Raw genomic sequence first — 21100 nt, forward strand, 5'->3', positions numbered from 1 at the left:
TTTTTCATTTATCTAATGTTTTGGGGCTTCTTGCTAATTGTATACCTGCTAATTTTATGCCCAAGAGTGCAGTATATTTTATTCAATGCTGTTATCACCACTTGCATATGTGGACATGTGACTGAGAAGATGTGCAGATACCGTTACATCGCCCTTAGATCAGATCTTGCTCTTCTTAATCCTTTTGTGGATGATCCAGATTTAGCTTTTCTAGACGTCCAACCCCAAGTTCCTCAAAGACTGGGAAGGATAGCCTGCTATTGAGATATAGGTGCTAGGAATTTTTTTTAATTTCATGGGGATCATTCAATGCTGATGGATTTAGTTATCACTTGTTGGATCAGTATTCTCATAATACAGATAGAGTGGCTAGGATAGATTGAGGCTTGGTATTTCACCTGGTAGGTTTATTTGACCTTCAAGTTTGGAGTGTCTTGTTGAATGTTTATAGCAGATCATAGGTGCAAGATGTACCTTCTGGGTGCAATACCATTCTGCTGGAAACACCAGCACCGCTCTTTAATGTACAATTGCCCCTACTGACCAATATGCTAGCACATGGCTGGAAAGTGCAGCAATCCTTATAGAAATGAACACCTGACATCATAGAAACATGTTCAACTGACAATTGGGATGCATTGTAATATAAATATGCACAAGTGGCCTGTAGATATGCAATTGATATAATTCAATAGAATACTTCAGTTTTTTTTTTTTTTCTTTTTTTAAGAAAAAACTTGGACCAAATTTAAATATAGTGCACAAACATGTTTAAACAAATAGGTGCAGTTTATTAATTATTCAGTGGATATCTAGCATCTTAAATCATTTAACATGCCCTTGCAACTATTAATGAAATTATACAATGATGTAAAATGAAAAATATTAAAATTCATGGTATGAACTGCATGAGGAATTGTGCATTATATCTTTGTTTATTCTCTCTTACAACATGTCTTATGAACTATAAAATTCATATGGAGCTAACTATATCAATCCTCCTAAATAAATTACTATCGGTGGATTGAGTCTGACTCTTCTAAATCTCAATACTTCTATTTACATCTTCTATGGTCAGCAGCCTCTTCTTGTACTCTAACTCATCATCAGATTGTGCTTATGTACATTATGCATATCCATACCATCTTGGAAGATTCTTTACTTGATTTCTAGCTAGTCTTAATCCTAATGCTTTCCCTTTTCTGAATGTTTAAAACCCCATGCTTTTGAGTTTTAGTTTAGTCACTTATCTACCTCACTTTTCCCACTTTTACTATAATTTAGGGACTTTCAGGACAAGTGGCCTAAGATGTTTCTTTAGATGGATGGTATCAGGGATTCAATCCATCATTGATCCAAGATGTTTTCCATATCCTCAAGCATTATATATGTTATTTTTTATCTATAAGCTGAGTTTTGCACAACTGCTCAAATCCCATTTGGACCTTGAGTTTGGAGTCTGACCTGACAAACCTCAATCTGGCTTGGTCCTATTATGAATCCTATCTAGGAATCCATCACTTTCTACATGGAATCAACCATTATGTTGATGTGCTGGTAACTTTGGAATTTGATTCTGATTTTATGATAGGTGAATCGAAAAGCACTCTCCATTGGCAACATATTTCAGGAAGTAGCTCTAAATTTAGCAGGTGATTTCTACTGCTAACTACCAATTTCATGATATGAGTGCCTTCAGCCTTGCTTGATTTCTCACTCAAACATGCCGGTAAGCTATAAAAAGTCAGAAGCAAATCCCATCTTTAATGACTTAGTTTATCTTCTATTGTCAAAATTTTGGTCCTGCAAAATTGGGGAACTATAGGTTGGAATTTGGATTGAAGTTGAAAGATGTCACCTTGAATTACATAGAAATCAGTCTCTCACTGAGGTCCTAAGTCAAACCACGAATGGAACTGCAATGTTGGATGAATATTGGCTTCAAGCATCACTTTCTCTTCTTTTCTTTCTTATATTCTTTCTTTCTATTTTGTTTTGCATCAGATCCAGCCACGACTTACAAAACAATCAGAATTAACAATGAGAAAATTTGAGTGCCAACAAGTTTGATAAGGAATGATATTGAAAATAAGATACGTAGGACACCGAGCAGAAGATGTAGAGAAACATGGATGGAAATTCGCTAGAGAAAGTTCTCCTAGTTTGAGAAGTGCTCTATGATACTTCCACTCCGTTATCTTATTCAGTAAACTTTTAGGAATCCTCAATATAGATTATCACCATAATGCTTGCATAATGCAATGTCTACCCATGTGCATCAAGAATTATGTCATTCTTGGTTTGAATATTAGTGCTGCTATATCTTATAGCATGACTTCTTTTGATGCTTTCTATTGGCTTGTACAATGACATATGGCTTTTTAGCTCTTACTTCAGGATAAAAAGTTCTGATTCAGAGTTATGTAAGTGCAGCTTGTTGAGCTACTAAAATCATGTGATTACCGAACTTTGGCAATTGGTGATGGTGGAAATGATGTGAGGATGATACAACAAGCTGACATTGGTGTGGGCATTAGTGGTAGGGAAGGGCTTCAAGCTGCAAGGGCAGCTGATTATAGCATTGGGAGTAAGTAACTTCTATTATACATTTTTCCCTCTACATTATCTGCGAATTCTTTCTTGTCATTCATTTTATTTATCCAAGTTTCGTGGTCTTTTGTCTATTTTCTAGTTGAACCATGTAAAATATCTGTTCTGCAATGCCAAGTTTAACTACCCATAGTTTTCTATGTTGTTCTTTCTTTACTCAACATTTTATGTCATCTATGTACTACCCAGTCTTGTCCACTCTGAAGTGCAGGTTTAATGTTTGCCTACAAGCATGCATATGTCAGACTTATATTTGTCCACTCTAAATGCTGGTTCAGTGTTCTTAGAATTTTACATTTCACGATTCTGATCTAATGATCTGGATCAAAATGACCTCAAACAATCCAGATTTCATCTTTGGATCAGGATCAACTAGGAAGCTAGGATCTAAATTTGTATTTTTAGTTCTGTAGTCCCTTAGATCATAAGATCCATTAGATAGTAAATCAGGTATGATTCCATTTCTTATAAATTTGTTTGATAATAAAAATTTTAATTTACTTATTACTAATTAGCCTGTAAAATTAGCAAACTTGTTACTGGAGTTTATGGAGATAAAAATAAGAGTCAAATTTTTGCATTTTCACAACCATATGGTAAATTATTATCCTTTTTTCCTGAAAAAGTTCTAACTACATTGATTATTGAATATTTGAATTGATAGAACCTTGTAAATATCTTGAATAATGAAACGCAATGTCTATTTCATTAGACATGCTAAAAATAGGTTTATTTTAGTGGAAACTAGACTTCTTGTATTAATGGTTTTTTTGTTCTTCATTCATTAATCTATATTTTAATTTTTTAATCACATTTCATTTTTTTTCATTTATTATATATTCTAATATTTTTGAAGAAATCAGAAGAATCTTATGATCTGCAATCTGATCCAAGCTCCAAAATAGTCCAACCCCTTTTATGATTGGTGATTCAATCTCCATCTTAACAATAGTGGTCTGATTGATTATATGTGCTTAAAAGTTTTCTAGGAGGAGGTTCTGTCAAAATATCAAATTCATTACGTTTAAAAAAATCCCATTTGTGTTCTTCTTCTTGATGTGTTTTGCTATCTTTCACTATATGGATTCCTATTGAGCTAATTTCTCCATGTCTAGCTTCTCAATTTCTTCAAAATGAGTATGCTCAAACATTTGTTTTAACATATTATATGATATCCGATGTCCAAAACATGTGCAATATATTAGTCATTGTCATGCTATGTTGGATAGTGTTTTGTTATCTAAGCAATATTATAGTGATTCATGCTGTGAGGATCTGTACAAGCATGTGTTTAGTCCCAGATCAGTTTTATGCTGCGAAAATCTTAGGCAAAGGGCCAGGAACCCCAAATAATAACTTCATGCTAGCCTTTTTGTTGTGATCTTGGGTTGTTAGAAAACAAGATCAGAGTGAGTTCAGCCATGTCCCATGTGTACTAGGGGACACTGCAGTATAAGCTCTTTTGAGGATGACAATGAGCTTGTGAAGCTGGTGATTTGATTGGACCCTTTCTCTAGGGAGAATGCCAGAGTTTACACTAGAGGAGTGTGTGAGGACCTATGTGAGCATGTGTTAAGTCCCACATCAGTTATGTACTGGAAGATATTGGATTCTTGGTGGTGCCAAGGGTCCCAAATAATAACTTCTGGCTCGTCTTTCTGGGTGAGATCTTGGGTGGTTACACATGTTTGTGGTTTTGAAAGTTTTGGCCTTCGTCGACTGATTATTTTTTTTTTTTAATAGTAGTATGTGATTACTAATAAAGTAGAGAGGATCTTCTAGTATGATTTTAATGTGGCATATCTTGTTTTATATATAGAATCATTCTTTGATACTTCTTCTGGTTTATTTAAATTTGATTAGTTGATAACTACTGTAATTTATCAGAATCATATTTTTCCATATCCTGTGTATCATAATTTGACTTATGTGACCATTCGTTTAAGATGCAAAATCTTTATTCTCTATTGTAGCATTAAATTCGTGAACAAGTAATTCGGCTAAATTGTGTTAAGTTATATATGGTTGAAGTGCCAATGTTACTGGAGGTCAATTTAGGGCACGTAAAGACACCTGGACAATAACAGAAATGCCAGTATCTAGGTAACACCGCCTAATTGTAGGATTTTGCTTGGTGAATTTGTATTTGGTTGGCCTATGTGTATCCTTTTACTCATAAAGAGGGACAAATCCATGAAAATGTTTTTTGATACTGTAGAAAATAGAAATCTTGTCATATTTTTTTCTGAACAACATCCTGGCAATAGTAATGTGTAATGAAAATGCGTAGGAAGAAATAGTTCGACTAACATGACAGCAGTCAAATGCTAGATGTGGTAAACATCTATATCAAACATATAAAATTAGGAACCAAGAAAAATGATTCTCAGTCATATCAGAAACACTTGAATGTGATTCTTAGCAAGGCCAGGTTTGAGAAGAACCTAACCACATTTTTTTGATATCTAGTAGAAGTTCTACAAATGGTTAGAATTTAGTAGATGAAGTCCCACAAATACAATTATAGCCTAAGTGCCCTCATGCATCCACTAAGTTAAATGTTAAATAGCAATAGGCTTCATGTTGTTCTTACTATGCATCGTGGTTCTGTTACTAAAATGGTCTTAGCATGACTTCAAGCTATTTTTTTTTTTTCATCGACAAGAAGCTATGACTCTGTCGAACTATTGCTTTTGATCTTTGATTGTGGTTGAATAAGACAAACAGCATCATGCCAGAAAGCTCCTGCTAGGTTACTTATGGTAGTTAAACAAATCTATTTTTAGGTATACTTTCTAAAAGTTGATGAAACTTTGAGCTTATGAATATGTTTCAAAGTGTTTTGCAAACGTGAAGCTAAATTTATGGCACATTATCGTATCGAAGACCAAGTGCTTGTTATCACCTCATCTTATCATGTTTTTTCTATTTCATTAGTAAATAGTTTTCCTTCTTTCTGTCCTCATGCCATCCACCTGTAAAATTCAACTTTACTTCTTGATAGCAGCTCGTAAGGTTTAAGTCTCTGTATACCTAAGTACATGAAACTTATGATATCTTTGTTAGTTTCACTGAACTTTACTCACAATAGATTGTTATATGTTTTCCTTTTGTTCTTTCTTTTCTTTTCTTTCTTTCTTTTTTTTTTTTGTAACAAAGTTCCGTGTTCATTTGATATACAACATGAGATTGTTTCATTAGTTATCTAATTTTTCGGCATGATTTTGCAGAGTTCAGGTTTCTTAAAAGGTTAATACTTGTTCATGGGCGTTATTCATACAACCGCACAGCATTTCTGTCACAATATTCCTTTTACAAGTCACTAGTGATATGTTTTATACAAATACTGTGAGTCCAATGGCTTGTGAGCTTAATTTTTGTTCCTAAATTCTCACTACTTGAAAATGTGCTGTTTTCCTTTTAGTATTTTTTATGTGCAATTTAATATCAGAATCCATTTGATGATCAATCTTCTTCAGTACTCTTCTAATAGTTCATGTAATGCGTATAGTCTTCCATATTTCTGATACTAATTTCCAAGTCTTTGTAGTTTTTCTTTATTTTCAGGTGTATCTGGAAGTAGTTTATTCAACTCTGTTAGCCTGATGGCTTATAATGTCTTCTACACAAGTATACCAGTTTTAACGAGTGTCCTTGACAAGGATCTCACTGAAAAAACAGTGATGCAACATCCACAGATTCTATTCTATTGTCAAGCTGGAAGGTAAGCATAGATCTTCTTTCTGGTACTTGCCAGCTGTCTGGATCACACTAGGTCTAGAATGGAAGCCGTTTTCCCTTTTACTTCTGCTGTGGTTGTTCACATATAAGACTAGACTGCAGGTTGTATTAGTGAATAAACAGTTCCATCATTGGCTAACTTTGTTTGTCTTGAAACCAGGCTCTTGAACCCAAGTACTTTTGCTGGATGGTTTGGACGGTCATTATATCATGTGAGTGTAGATCTTTTTGCATAGTCTATGCATGATTAGTAACATCTGCATCATGAGTCCTGATTTCATTGGAAACCATTGAGATCATAGTTCTTAATAATTGCCTTTATGTTGCTGCTCCTAAGTTGAGGGAGAAATATTACTTAATATAATTGCAATAATATTTCTTTATATCCATTATTGGAATGAAGTTGAAATGAATGTAAGGAAATTTTTTTTCTTCATGTAGACGGCATGTTCTTCATGTTATCTGGTAACCTTTGTGGCACTATTAGACTCTTTTATGAGCTCAAATCCTTCCTCAGAACTTTCATCTAGGGATTATTCAGTTTCCCTTCCCTCTAACTACTAAATTTTTAACTCCCTTGGATGGTGGTGCTTTGAGCCTCTGTTACATTATTTTATTGCTATTGGTATCTCTTTTCTAAATTTCTTTAGCATTTGTCTGGTGCCTTTCTGACTGCTATCCTTAGTGTCAACACGTGCACTTTATTTATTATTCGACTTTCTGGTATGATACATGGTATCTTATTTTCCATATTTATTGTAGGAATGATCTCAAAAGCTGATGTTATCAATATAGTTTAGGTCTTCAAGGGTTTCCTGTACCTGTTCATGGTCGACACAAGTTCTTGGTATTATTTATAGCTACAAATAAGTATTTCAGGATCTGATAGCAATACAATTATACAGCAATCGCACATAGGGTAAATAGCACAAATAGCTGTCATATGTCTGTTCATTTCATCTGTCAGGATTGATTTCTTAAGATGCAGTAGTTGTATGATTGCAGGCTCTCGTCGTTTTCTTGATTAGCATTCATGCATATGCCGGTGAGAAATGTGAGATGGAAGAGTTATCCATGGTTGCACTCTCTGGTTGTATCTGGTTGCAGGCTTTTGTTGTGACGTTGGAGATGAAGTAAGTATTCATGATTTTATTGTCATATGTAATTGTAGTTTTGACACAAATTGTTTCATATCTCACAACTTTGTCTTTCACTTGTGTAGTTCCTTCACAATTTTACAACATCTTGCCATATGGGGAAATTTTGTAGCTTTCTATGTTATCAATTGCATTGTTAGTACCATACCATCAGCTGGGATGTACACTATCATGTTCCGTCTTTGTAAGCAGCCATCCTACTGGATAACTATGGTTGTGAGTATCTTCATATCCTCCTCTTTTATTACCTTCTAAGTGCAGTTAAAGTTTTCCCAGCTTTTTGACAAATGCCTTTATTTCAGCTCATTGCTGCAGTAGGGATGGGCCCGGTGCTAGCAATCAAGTACTTCCGGTATACATACAGATCGAGTGCAATCAATATACTTCAGCAGGCTGAGCGATCGCGTGGAATAATATTTTCCATGGGAACTCTTGAGTCGCAGCTGAAGTCTGTAGAGAAGGATGTTGCTTCCTTGTCCATAACACAGCCCAAGAATAGGAACCCTGTGTATGAGCCCTTGCTGCTATCTGATTCTCCAACTCCTACCAGAAGATCCATAGGATCATCAACATTTGATTTCTTCCAGCCTGCACAATCCAGGCTGTCAACATCTTACTCAAGAAATTGCAAGAATAATTGAGTCTTGGCCAACACTGGTAAAGATGCAGTTTTCCATCTCTTTATCTTCACTTCTGCGGCCGCCGTGTTTACTTGTTGCATGGCTCTTGTGAAATTCATCACATGATATTCAGATGCAAAATGAGGAATTGTAAATCTGGGGAGGTGTCATATTTCGCATGAGACTCTTATTCCATATTTTTGGGGATCATGCGGTGCTTTTCTAACACCGTCTATGGTTTACCCTTCTGTTGCTATGCTTGCTCTGCTTTATCTGACAGGCAAGTGCAGTGCACTCTTTAAGGCCCTGCCATGAACTGGGTGGGATCTAATTGGAAGGTCCTCCATATAGGGGAGAAGCTGTGATCTTGTAGGATGAAGACTTTGCTAGGGGATCATAATAATCAACAGGCGAGTGATTGGTCCTCATGATGGCAAATCTTGGTGGGCAGCTTTGATCTCTTTTGTATTGTTTTGATCTGGCATGATGGTTCTCCCAAAATGTATATCTATTGATTTTTCAGATCTATGGAAGTTTCAATGTTGTGTATTTTATTGACGGTTGCATACCACTAGCGAACAAACATATTTATAATCCACCATAGCTCCAAAAATTCGCTTTTAATTTGGTTGCTTCATGGAAATATATTCCAGCTTCCATGGCAAAATGAATTTGCCTTGATGAACAATGTTAGTCTTTGTTGCGTTGGATTGGAGGTCCGCCTGGATGCTTTTTCGTTGTGTCAGAGAATCGAGGGGGCTAGAAAAAGTAACATCCATCCCCAAATATTGTAGGTCATGGGGCATGTTTTATTGGGTCCAGGCACGGTTGCTCAAAATTTATTTCCTATGAAGCTCGGTCAGGCAAGTGCATGATTATGCTCAAATTTATCTCACCCTGATTTGAGGTCATCAAATTGACCGATTAGGTTTGTTCTTGGCTCGATTTGATGCAAAGCTCAAAGTAATTTTCATCAAATAGTAAATAAATTAAGTTTGATTTTACAATTCAGTATTGAAAATAAATAATTTAAAACTAAGCTTCATCGGATCAAGTCTAGTCTCCCACAGATCCTATTTAGCACAGGGTAGCAAGGAACCAACCACCGGGCTAAGATAGGAGCTTGCTTCCCGCTTTTGCGGTAAAAACAACAAAATTTTGATGAGCAGCCTTCTCAGATCGCGAAATGAGCTGCTTGTACGGAGAAAAAAAAGCAACAGTGCTTTAGTAAGAGTGATAGAGAGGTACATATGGTTCCTCAATAAAACTCTTTAGGTATTGTTAGGATATGTTCAGATATATATTTAGTCCACATCGATTATTTATTAAAATTTTTTAAATATTTATATTGAAATAAAAAATTTAAATAATATTTTTCAACTAATCTTTATGATGAGGTCCTGAGTTGTTATAAATAGTATCAAAGTTTTAGTTTATAGTTTATGTGGACTAAGGTTAACCATGAGTCAAATCTTATGCTTATGTATAGATACATATATTTGGATCTTTAGTCTAAGATCTTGAATATTTATATAGAGATAAAAATTTAAATAATATTTTTTGGCTTATCTTTTGGATGAAATCTTGGATTGTTACAAATAGTATCAGAGCCGATCAAGCTCATAGCTTTATGGACTAGAGGATAATGTAGTACAAGTTCAATAGGATTGACTATGAGCCAATCATGGTACTTCTAAATAGATGTATGGATTTAGATATTTAGTTTGGCGAGGATGCTAAGACTTAAGTGGAGAGAACTCATGTGAACATGTATTTAGTCCCATACTAATTCTTCGTTAAAAAGATCTTGAGTACTTATATAGGGTTAAGAAACTTAAATAATACTTTTCGGCTAACTTTTTGGATGAGATCTTGGATTGTTAGAAATGATATCAGAGCTGACCCAGCCCATCGCTTATGTAGACCAATGATACTATAACACAGATTCATTAGGGTTGACCAAGAGCCAATCATGATGTTTATGAATAGGTACATATATTTGGATCTTTAGTCAGGTGAAGATATGAAGGTTTAAATGAGGAGAGTATATAAGGATTCATATCGATATATATTTAGTCCCACATCAGTTATTTGTTGGAAAGATCTTGGATACTTATTATTAAGATTTGAGTATTAAAAGATAATAGATAAAGCGAAAGTAAAAACTATGTTAATGTATCAAAAGCACAAAAAAATTACAATAATCACAAAAACATCAAAATTTTTTAGTAGTTCGGCCTAAACCTACGTCCACACAGGGATCAGAGTAAGAAAGAGCTTCCACTATAATAATAGTTTAAAGTACAAAAAAAAATTTTTGACATCACGTCGGGAACACTGCTCCTGATATAGGAAAGAAGAAATCTAGGATGAAACAAACCTCCAAAATAACTCTCCTTAATGGAATAATTCTAATTCGAGATTGAGCGAACTTCTCCGATCGACATTCTTTAATATTCTTTTCTTAAATGAAGCACCTTCCAACCTTCTCTTCTTCTCTCTTCCTCTCTTCTTTTGATGGCTCACGGCCTCCTCTCTCAGTTTTTTTTTTATGTTTTGTTCTTCACATCCATAAGCCCTCTTTTATAGATAAAAGGTAGAGTCCTTTATGGACTCATTTTTCGGGCACAAGAAGGCTTCCGCATCTCCTTATTCCGCACATCAAAATGTTTCCACAGGCTTTTGATTTTCATGACAAAAAGATTTTCTGTGTGTTTTTGCATGCTACCCAGGCTATGTGAGGTTTCTTTCCTTTAAGGCGATAGGTCCATATGGGAGGGACCACACCAACAAATCTTTCTCTCCCGATTCATATGGGAGGTTCCATCAAGCCATAGCACCCTTGCTCCATTGCCTTCAACCACTCCTGACTATGCTGGTGCTCCATGGCTTCGGAGCAGGACTCAGGCTCCCCTGCATCCATCAATAGCACGTAATCCTGCAGTGGATGTCTCATGGATGGTCTTTGCTCTTTTATGGATCTTTGGACATTCTCTATAGGTGGTTCAGCATGTGGCTCAGTCTAAACACCACCTGCACTCTTCTCAGCCTTGTGATTGTCATGTGTACTGTAATCTGCAGTTGTTCTTCCATCATCAAGACTTCTCGAAAAAATATCTGGACACAATTCTATAGGGCTACTCGGGGTCAACTTCAACTTCTTAGACTTTTCGAAGTTATCAATTGTTTGATCCTTCAAGAAAACAACATCACGGCTATACACAATCTTCCGCTCCACAGGATCCTACATCTAATAGCCGAATTCTTCGTCCTCACTATAGGCCAAGAATATAAACTGCTTTGTCTTGGCATCTAGTTTAAACCTCTCATCTTTGAGAACATGTATAAACGTCCTGCATCCAAAAATTTTCAAATAATCATAAGAAACATCTTTCTCCATCCATACCCTCTATGGTGTATCACCCTCAAGAGTATAAGAAGGAGAAAGATTAATGACATAGACTGCAGTCATCAATGCCTCTCTTCAAAATACCTTCGGTAGTTTAGCATGAGAATGTTAGAAAATTGCTACGGTTTCGTACGTGTAGTTAAAATTTTTTTCTAAATATGAAGCAACGAAAGTAAATTAATTAAAATAATTTTAATTTATTCACGTACCAGATCAGATCTGAAAAACGTAGTAAAGATCTTGATACGAATAAGTACCCACGATCTGAAATCTGAAACATAAAAACAAATGGTTAGAAAAATAAACAGAGATCAGATCTCCATACCTCGGATCCTGCGAATGTCTTGGATTCTGATCGTAGCCGCATACGTGCCCGCTCTCTGATGGTATCCACATGGAGCTGTCTAATCAGAGCATCGAGATCACCGGTGTGCTAGTACTTTACAGATCTCGCTCCTCATCCTTGGATCTTGATCTCTTCTTCCAAATCTTGAAGAAGAAGATCGCTGCGCGAACTCTTTCGTGCAGATCCGATAGGATCTGAACCAGATCACCATGAAGAGAAGAAGACTCCTCTTCTTCTCTCTCTTTTTCTCTTATTAGATCGGATCTCTATCAGATCTTGGCATGGAGGATGGAGGAAAGATGGCATTAGGGTGTAAGAAAGAAAAGATGGTTGGCGATGAAACAAAAACCTTGTCTTAAAGAAACGTCTCCATCTCACACACTAAAAATTGTTCACGCCCCATATTTTTTGTCGTACTAAATATGATCCCTTCTTTTTCAATCAGATAGAATTTCAAATCATCAAATGGATGGATGAGATATGGAGGCGTTAAAAAAAATAATGCAAGAAAGAAATTGCCCAACCATATCCTCATGCACGCACATTTTATTTAGAAAGTTTTGTCGCACAAAACAATTTTATTCCTCATTTATTCCACGCCACAATCAGATATGATTTGTTGCCATTCAAATCTAGGTTCAAATGAAACTTTTATCATATCAAAAAAGAGTCCCAAAGTAAGGGGAGACGCCAACTATTAGCGCCTCACAATGTTTCACGCACGCCAAGAGAAGAGCATGAGAAAACCATCGCCTCCTTTGATGTTTGGCGTGATATCTGGAGAGAGAGAGTCTCAGGGGATTAGGACTCTTCAAATCAGGATTCTTTTGATCAAATTGGATCTTAATGGGATTCAAATCGAGTCCGAAACAAGTCGAATTCGAAAAGACTGTCAAGTCTGATCTAATTAGGCTTGAAATCTAAATCTGATTTGGATAATTGAATCTAATTAATATTAAATTAAATTAAATTTAATTTAATTAAATCTGATTTAAATTAATTAAGATTTAATTCATAATTTAATCGATCCCAATAAAATTACAACATTTGCAATTAAGTCTCCGTGGTAATAATTAGTAGCTGCCAAAACTGTAACGATTACAAATTAGCAGTTTCTAAAATTCAAACTATCAATCCAATTGATAATTCGAATATGATCTAAGTCATTGATCAGGTCATGCTCCTTTTATGTGTGACCCCTCAGATTCTATTCTGTCTGGTAGTGAGACATACCGTGATCTCTATCACAGTATCATCGAAACTCTTTTTGATGAGCTGAAATGATTCCAACTCACCTCAACAAAGAACGTTGATCCGAAAATGATCTTAGTGAGTTCTCACGATCCACCAGTGACGTCTAGCAACATGTAGTAGCAATCCAATAGAATAAAACATGAACTCCTAGGTGCAGTTATCGTGTGATACAATCTCTCTATCGAGAGTCCTGACTTGACGGAGGTCATGGAGAACTCATCAAATCCCATCGTCAGTCATATGCTAGATTGGCTTGACTCGAGTTTATTTGTGAATCTCTTGAAAACTCTTTTTCAGTATTCACACTTACTCTGGCCAGAGATTTTTCTGAACTCAGTCTTACGGATCGCATAGGACTTCTCCTTTTCTATCAAGGTCAATAGATTTCATCTAGGTGCATTCTACTCCAAACAGCGAATCTAAACCTATATAGCCAACATATACAGCAAGGACTCATATGGCTAGGGACCAAGAGAACGTACAGTCAAACTATGTAACCTCGCTACGAATAGTCAATACACCGTAGGTTAAAGGATCAGTCACACCACTACAGTATTGAAAAAAATCACTAACGAGTGAGTAGACATCCAAGTGATTTTTCATGTTGGTCACGCTCAGTGCAAGTTGTTCTCTAACAACCACCTACATTCTCATCCCAATATCTCTACATCGTAGATTCGAGACTCATCTATCATAAAGAGAGGTGATTCGTGCATCGATCTCGAATGGATTGATCACTGTCCTCTGTGACGATCCTTCGATCGAAGTATTTAGAAATTAACCCCTAATGATGTATGCCTCAAATTCTCAACACCTTGAGAATATGCAAAATCATCTTTGTTAATTTTTAAGATAAATCATGAACACATATTACATGATTGGTAATAAAGACTGTCCAACAAATATAAAACATGTCCTAGAGAAAGGTATGTGTCAGTCAAGATTGACTTCTAGAGCACACATCTAACAAACCTCATTTACACTAAAGCCAATCTGCCATATACTTGAGCCCTATCTTCTGAAGATAGGCTTCAGTATTTAGCTGGCTAAGTGACTTGGGCCTACCATTATTATGTAGAGTCTACTCTCTATACCTCCATGTATTTCTACTTGAGGTAATCACGTGTATCTCTGCTCTATGTGCATGGACTTCTGGTGAGACCTTGACTCCTTAGCAAAGACTATGGATCATTATCTTTGCAGTATAATGTCATAGTATTTAATGGTATGGCATTTAGTTCTACAACTATCATAAGAACCAGAACACATCCTGCACATCTACGGCATATTCAGCTTTCATTGGTCGATTGCCTGGAACCCTTCTAATAAATCGAACCAACATAACTCAAGAATATATACTGATATAGATATTCTACCATCAGCATCAGTGTATTCTCTCACTCTTAGCTCTAATCCTTCTTCAAAGATGAGAAATAATCCCTTAATGCTACTTAAATACTTAGGGATATTTTCACAGCAATTCAATGCTTTAAGCCTGAATTCGACTAATATCTGCTCGTGACTTTCACAGCAAGATATATCAAGTCGAGTACATAGCATGACATACACCTATGCCCAAGAGGATAACGGATTTCTCTTGAAGGTTTCAATGTTGAAACCTTTCAGCATCTCTTCTATGTACTTGTCTGTGAAAATCAAACATCCTTTTAGGATCTATCTCTATAGACTTTATTTTCCGAATGTTTGACTTAGGTCTTTGAAAAAAAAATTTTATATGTAATCACATCATAACCGATGTCAGCATGGGACCCTCCCACTGACCTGCATGTAACTACATGATTCCTTATATCACATCATTGTAGATTTTGGATCATCCTTATATTCTCAATCTCCCTCGAGAAATATTTTCTCTGAACCCTTGTAAGAATATCAATTATCTTTCTAAAGGATGGGAGATCCTACTAGATCTACGACATGGAGGAAGTACTATATATACTGGCTCATCTTAAATAGGTTGTATAGATTTTGTGATTCATTTTTTTTTGAAGATTTTTTCTTTAAGTTCATCCTCCCATTGTTTCCAAGAAAACAGTATGATTACTCACAATTACATTGTGAACCACTGGAAAGAATAAGTGATATCTCAAATCCTTTTGGGATACCCCATAAACGAATTCTTACAGACTTAACCTCTAACTTATCCACCATATCATATCTCATATGGTGTGGTGAAACCAATTTTAGAGAAAACCTAATTTAGATTTCAAAAATTAAATCTTGTTTCTAAAGAAACAATAATTAAACTAGTGATATTCATGATGGACTAGACCATATCTCATATAGTACCATCGCTTCTCACAAATACACCGTTGAGCTGAGCTGTACAAAGAGAATTCCATCATGAAACTGTGCTATTTTTTTTAGATAATCGATATATTTTTTATTTGGTATTACATCCTCGATCTAATCGAAGTACCTTTAGAGTTTTTCGATTTATCTTTTCTACTTTATATCTAAATTCTTCGAACTTTTTAAAATCTCTCAGATTTGTATCTCACATACATACCTATACCATGATGCTCATTGATAAAGGTGATAAAATAGTGACAATCTTTTAGTCTGGCTCATCAAATGGGCCATACATATCGTATGTGTACTAGGACAAGTATCTCAGTGGTCTTATTCCTTTAATACATAAAGGACAGCTTAGTCATTAATTCTCAAAGAGATAATTTACAGACTAGATATGACTTAACAGTCAATAAGCCCAAAGATCCATGTTCTCCAGTCAATAAATCATTTCTTCTTATATATGACTTAGCCAAAAGAACCATCTATATACTTCAGGTTATTTGGATCTGAATCTCTTAGACCCAATGGCATTCATTATTTACTCAAATAATTTTTCACAAATGCATCACCATGCAAATGATAAAAATTAAATACAAACAATAATTACCGAGATTAGATGCTCATGGCCACAGTGCAACTTTTGCACCATTGCCGACTCAAAAGAGTCATTTTATCTTCCCTCAGTCCTCTTCCTTCTTTAGACCTTATATTAAAGTACGTAATATGCACTAGAGTCTAATAAAAAAAAAATCGTAAGATTAATTTTGAGCAATTTGATATACCTTTCGAAGGTATGTAAATATTTCTCTAGGTTCTCCAGGTATGCATCTCTGAACTTTTCAAGATTCCTTAGTTACCAGCATATCGACCAATTCAGTTAATGTACTATAATATTTATTCATATAATAGCTTCATAAACTATCCGTATGAATCAAAAATTGTAGAATTAAATCCATTAGCAATTTCTTATGCATGATCATATCGAGCTTTTCAAGCTCTTCAATATCTTTGATCATCGATCATGGACTAACTGTCCATCACACATCTCATGCACTGTATATTCTGATCATTTCACAATTATTGCAGATAAATCAGTATGTCATTGACAATTTATATGTCTTTATGCATACATTGGATTTCATCAACTATGAAGTCCAATTTATAGCATATAACCTGATTGTTAAAGTCCAACCATTTGTCAAATATAGCTCATTGACTATAGATTGGACGAGCTGATGACATTGGGTTAACCTGATCAAGAATCATGACTTAATTCTAAAAGCTAAGAACTATTCTTAGATTTCTGACCCAGAATATATAATTGATTTTGGTTAAATGGTTGATATCTAAGATTCGAGCTAGAAGATTGAAAGCTGAAAAATTGATCATAGAGAGTAAAGATTTAATTAAATGATTGTACTTATAATAGTTTATTCTAGAGATTTTAAAAACAAACAAAAAGCTTCCACTAATTTTTCAAATCTCTCACACTCCTCGAATGGAGAAACGAAAATTCTAACGTGATAATAGATTCTAATGGGTGCTGCAGTCCCATCGATGTACGACACCTCACCTAACAATTATTGGTGATACGTATATTAATGTGTAGACAACTCTTTGTCCAGATGCTTCTCTAAGTATGTTGCAGCGACTTGATCTCTAAGTCCTGTGGCCTCACCTAATAGTTATTGGTACATTCTTTAGTTAAATCTGACCCACCATTCACCAGTGAATGCAAAGCCGTCATTGGGTCTCTCATCTAAAAATTATTAGGTCCAACCCCATCTTTATCCCGAGACATCTGATGCCAATAGAGTGGTTGTGCCTTTCCGATGCAACCGAACCACTGTAACCGGTCGAGAACGATCAATGTCGGAAAAGGCACCCACATCTCTACAACGATGGAAGATCAGTAGACTTAATATTTAGTGAGAAGATTTGGATTCAGATCTCTTCTAATTAGTCACATACATCTGATGTAATGACTAATATGGCTTGGGTCAGTATATTATATGTTTGACCAACCTAGTCGGCATGGGTGAACTCGGATCAATAAGTAACCTAATACAAAACATAATCTCTCAAGATGATTAGATAAGTAAAGATGAGTGGGGATCCCCCCGTTGCTTTTCTTAGACACCAACGAATTGATCAGGTCAGACAATGGAACTAATTAAATAACCATCATCTAATACTTGCCTTAGACACTAAATTTGTTGATTAGAATTAATTAGGTTAACTTATAGACTCAGACCCGAACTGCTGAGCCAAATTCGATCTTGACTTAATCAATTCACATCACATGTGAATCAATTTGACCAACTACAACTAAATTCAATTTTGAGCCCCTTTGATCTAATCCCATCAACTTTTGATTAGATTCGATCAACTGCTCAAAATCGAAAAGAATTCTAACCTGATCTAATCAATGATCTTAGTTGTAGTTTAGTCTCTAAATCTAATTTGTTCAACCCATACCTGAAATCCATATCTTATGCATTGAAATTTAGATCTTAAATTCGTAATTTTAGATCTTATAATTTCAAATCTTAATTCTTAATTAAGTGCATTATGTACATAGGTTTGGGTTTAGCTCTCAAAATATTTTCTAATCTAAACCATTTATATTGTATCCTATACAATATGATTATTTGCATAATCGAATCGATTCATCTTGGTATATGAATCGATTTGTTACAGTGAGTCGGCACACACTGAGATAAATAAAAACTTATAGACCTAACCTGTACAATTAAGTTAGCTTATCAGCAAATGAGCTAACCTACCAGGATCTTAAGTCGACTCCAATAAAAATGAGTCAACTCATCTCAACAACTTGAGTCGACCCAATTGAGAATCGAGTTGACTCCACAGGCATACCAATCACAGTTTCAAGTTCTCATGCAAACAAAGTCTAGAATTTTGCAAAAATTAAGTTTTAGATCGAGCGTCAAACAATATATCAAATATAATATTAATTGATTTAAAACATAAAAAAATACATGTATAATTTGATTTAAATCTAAAATATGTATTATATATTTTTCGTTCGCTGTTCATCTTCATGGAAATATCACAGTCGGTACCCCTACACGTCATAAGAGAGAACTCATTGAATGGGCAAGAGAGGGACTTTGATTACTTCATCATCTTATGACCGGACGGCCATGGTGACTATCTCAATTCAATGACTAAGATACTAAAAATTTAATCTAACATGTCATATATGTAATCAATTAAAAATCAGATCTAATTATCTTTCACATGTTTAACATATGAACAATAACTATGAAACTATGCATATAAGAAAAATTTCAGCAATCATATTGATCCAAATTACACCCTAATTAAAATTTTCAGATCTAAAATTAATTTTAGATCTGAATAACTTATGATTTATTTCAGATCTAAAATGATTTCAGATCCAAAATAAACTTGTAATCATATTACAGCATACAAAAAAATCAGATCTAACTTTAATCGATATTCTACATCGTTCTGGGACAACTGTTCAGCATAATAGGGGTTATGCCAGGACAATCTTATTTCAAAATGATATGATCATCTTATTAACCTTCAGATATGATTTCTACAAACCAGATATTAGATCTGAGGGGGTTTCATGTTCTTATCAGAACCTAGCTCTGATACCGCTGTTAGAAAATCGTTACGATTTCGTATGTGCAGTTCAAAATTTTTTTCTAAATATGAAGCAGCGAAAGTAAATTAATTAAAATAATTTTAATTTATTCATGTACCAGATCAGATCTGAAAATCATAGTAAGAATCTTAATATGAACAAGTACCCACGATCTGAAATCAAAACCTAGCTCTGATACCACCGTTAGAAAATCGTTATGATTTCGTATGTGTAGTTCAAAATTTTTTTTTAAACATGAAGTAGTGAAAGTCAATTAATTAAAATAATTTTAATTTATTCACGTATCAGATCAGATCTGAAAATCGTAGTAAGGATCTTGATACGAACAAGTACCCACGATCTAAAATCTGAAACATAAAAATAAATGGTTAAAAAAATAAATGAAGATCAGATCTCCATACCTCGATCCTGTGGATGTCTCGGGATCTGATCGTAGCCACGCACGCGCTTGACCTCTGTTGGTATCCACACGGAGCCGCCTAATCGGAGCATCGAGATCATCGATGTACTAGCACCTTACAGATCTCGCTCCTCATCCTTGGATTTTGATCTCTTCTTCCAAATCTTGAAGAAGAAGATCGCTGCGCGAACTCTTTCACGCAGATCCGATGGGATCTGAACCAGATCACCATGAAGAGAAGAAGAACCCTTCTTCTGTTCTTCTCTCTCTTTTTCTCTCCTTAGATCTGATCTCTATCAGATCTTGGCATGGAGGATGGAGGAAAGATGGCGTTGGGGTGTAAGAAAGAAAAGATGGTTGGCGATGAAACAAAAACCTTGTCTTAAAGAAACGTCTCCATCTCACATGCTAAAAATTGTTCACGCCCCATATTTTTTGTCGCACCAAATATGATCCCTTCTTTCTCAATCAGATAGGATTTCAAATCATCAAATGGATGGATGAGATGTGGAGGTGTCAAGAAAAATAATGCAAGAAAGAAATCGCCCAACCATAACCTCACGCACGCACATTTTGTTTAGAAAGTTTTGTCACACAAAACAATTTTATTCCTCATTTATTCCATGCGACAATTAGATATGATTTGTTGTCATTCAAATCTAGGTTAAATGGAAGTTTTATATCAAGAAAGAGTCCCAAAGTAAGGGGAGATGCCAACTATTAGCGCCTCACAATGTTTCACGCATGCTAAGAGAAGAGCACGAGAAAACCATCGCATCCTCTGATTTTTGGCGTGATATCTAGAGAGAGAGTCCCAGGGGACCAAGACTCTTCAAATCAGAGTTCTTCTGGTTCAAGTTAGGCCTTAATCGGATTCAAATCGAATCTGAAACAAGCTAAATTTGAAAAAGCCGTCAAGCCTGATCTAATGAGGCTTGAAATCCAAATCTGATTTGGATAATTTAACCCAATTAATATTAAATTAAATTAAGTCTAATTAAATTAAATTTGATTTAAATTAATTAAGACTTAATTCATAATTTAATCAGCCCAATAAAATTACAACATTTGTAATTAAGTCTCCATGCTAATAATTAGCAGCTGCCAAAATTGTAATGATTACAAATTAGCAGTTTCTAAAATTCAAACTATTAATCCGATTGATAATTCGAATATGATCCAAGCTATTGATCAGGTCATGCTCTTTTTATGTGTGACTTCTCAGATTCTATTCTGTCTGGTAGTGAGACATATCATGATCTCTATCACAGTATCATCGAAACTCTTTTCGATGGTTTGAAATGATTCCAACTCACCTCAACAAAGATCGTTGATCCAAAAATGATCTTAGTGAGTTCTCATGATCCACTAGTAATGTCTAGCAACATGTAGTGACAATCCAGTAGAATAGAAAATGAATCTCTAGGTGTAGTTATCGTGTGATACAATCTCTATCGAGAGTCTAGACTTGACGGAGATCATAGAGAACTCGTCAATACCATCGTCAGTCATATGCTAGATTGGCTCAACTCGAGTTCATTTGTGAATTTCGTAGAAATTTTTTTTCAATATTTGCACTTACTCTAACC

The 21100-nt window shown here is 35.1% G+C and overlaps 1 protein-coding gene across 4 annotated transcripts in view; it reads left to right on the plus strand.

The window, feature by feature from the left end:
• LOC105050960 (phospholipid-transporting ATPase 2) overlaps window positions 1-8752 on the plus strand; it is a 46457-nt gene extending 37705 nt beyond the window's left edge. For all 4 annotated transcript variants that reach the window (XM_073243157.1, XM_073243158.1, XM_073243159.1 and 1 more), the window contains 7 exons: window positions 2434-2587; window positions 5841-5958; window positions 6161-6334; window positions 6512-6563; window positions 7357-7484; window positions 7574-7724; window positions 7811-8752. In XM_073243157.1, the coding sequence (XP_073099258.1) occupies window positions 2434-2587; window positions 5841-5958; window positions 6161-6334; window positions 6512-6563; window positions 7357-7484; window positions 7574-7724; window positions 7811-8149 (1116 nt within the window). In that variant the 3' untranslated portion in view covers window positions 8150-8752. The remainder of the gene's footprint in view (window positions 1-2433; window positions 2588-5840; window positions 5959-6160; window positions 6335-6511; window positions 6564-7356; window positions 7485-7573; window positions 7725-7810) is intronic.
• The last annotated feature ends 12348 nt before the right edge of the window (window positions 8753-21100 follow it).

The sequence above is a fragment of the Elaeis guineensis genome, chromosome 9 (genome assembly GCF_000442705.2).
Source record: "Elaeis guineensis isolate ETL-2024a chromosome 9, EG11, whole genome shotgun sequence".
Taxonomy (NCBI): Eukaryota; Viridiplantae; Streptophyta; class Magnoliopsida; order Arecales; family Arecaceae; genus Elaeis; species Elaeis guineensis.